At 55.5% G+C, this 1,606-nt stretch overlaps 1 protein-coding gene across 1 annotated transcript in view; it reads left to right on the forward strand.

Annotated features, from left to right (window-relative positions):
* The first annotated feature begins 645 nt into the window (after window positions 1-645).
* The window catches only part of B4GALNT3 (beta-1,4-N-acetyl-galactosaminyltransferase 3), a 36,018-nt gene continuing 35,057 nt past the window's right edge, over window positions 646-1,606 (forward strand). The window contains exon 1 of the mRNA XM_013006577.2: window positions 646-868. Within this exon, the coding sequence (XP_012862031.1) occupies window positions 646-868 (223 nt within the window). The remainder of the gene's footprint in view (window positions 869-1,606) is intronic.

Genomic DNA, 1,606 nt, shown 5'->3' on the forward strand with positions numbered 1-1,606 from the left:
GAGTTAATTCCGTCTCATAGAGATCCCATAGGACAGCGTAGGACTACCCCTATAGCCACTGGTAGTGCCACTGGTTGAGTGTTAGACTGTTAACCTCGAGGTTAGTGGTTCAAACCGAGCCATCTCACCTCGAAAGAAAGATGAGGCTGTCATCTTGTTAGGCTCCTGTAAAGTTTGACAGCCTTAGAAACCCGTTGTTGTTGTTGTTGTTGTTGTTGTTGTTAGGTGCCGTTGAGTGGATTCCGACCCACAGTGATCCTCCATACAATAGAATGAAACCATGCCTGGCCCTGTACTGTCATCACAGTGATTCTGTGGGGTCACTGTGCGTCACAATCAACTTGATAACTCCTTCTTCAGGTACAAGGGTTAAGATCTGGGTGGGAGATGGAGAGGGTGACCCTAGTTCACCCTTAGCAGTTCGTCCAGCCAGAGGCTTTATGAATTCACAAGCTTTAAGACTTCACATAAGCATTTCTTCGGAACTTTTTGCCTGCTGTGTTAAAAGTGCTTTGAACTGATTTCTGCCGGGGACAAGAGTTAGATCGCGCAGGCCCCCAGCTCTGCTGCAGAATCTGCACCACCAACACTAGCCTGAGCAGGGAGGGCCCTCCTGTCTCCCTGCTGTGATGGCTCCTGATGGCCATGTGGGCCACAGAGTCCGAGCAGTGGTCGGGGCTGCCGCAGCGTGAACAGGACAAAGCAGAACGCAGTGCCGTGTGTGGAGTGCTCGTGCGGCCCAGGCACAAAAGCCTGTACTTGGATGAGGTGTACTTCCCCACTGAGTGGCCTTGGCTGATGACTCCACCTTGCAGTATCTGTTCCCTCGCGCCTGGCGTGGAGATGACAGACATGGTACAGGGAGGTCGTGAGGGAGCCGTGAAACCGTGTCTGTGAGAGTCTTCTGAAAACACTCCCACAGATGGCCTGTGTGCCCTCTTGCCATAGGCTCAGCGATAGTCAGCAGGTCTGTGCAGAGCTGCCCCCCACCGAGGAGGGGTGCTGGCCCAGGCCCCGCCGATGGAGAATTTGATAGCCCAGCTTTGTGAGGGCAGACTGTCAGGACCACGGCGGGACGAATCTGTCACCTGAGATGGGGGTGCCTGTCTCCTGGTACAAATGTGACACCTGTTGCAGGAGAAACAGGCTCTGGCAGCTGGCACTCAGGGAGGTGAGGTACAGCCCTGAGCAGGAGAGCTTGCTGCACTGACCAGAAGGCCAGGAACAAGTGTCAGTAGCGAAATCAGCCCGTCAGCAGTTGCCAGTTCCCCCGGGGGCTAGCAGTGCCTGGCAGGACTGATGCAGAGAGAAAGGCAGAGGAAAGGAGTTGCTCAGATGCCCACCCCCCTGTCGGATAAATAATGTGTACTCGAGGAATACATTGATGGCGTGATGGGAAGTGGGTGATCAAAATGCGGTACCTGTGAAGCGAGCAGGCGGTGTCGTGTCTGCACTTAGGGCTGTGCTGCCACCAAGCCATTGCTGGCCTCGGGCCAGTCACTGCCCTCGAGTGGATCCTGACTCAGCCACCCCCTAGGGCCGCGCTGCTCAACCTGTGGGTTGTGACCCCTTTGGGGGTCGAACGACCCTTTCACAGGGGTCGCCC

This window comes from Echinops telfairi, unplaced genomic scaffold, assembly GCF_000313985.2.
Source record: "Echinops telfairi isolate 266 unplaced genomic scaffold, ASM31398v2 ScPeMD7_6273;HRSCAF=7185, whole genome shotgun sequence".
Classification (NCBI taxonomy): Eukaryota; Metazoa; Chordata; class Mammalia; order Afrosoricida; family Tenrecidae; genus Echinops; species Echinops telfairi.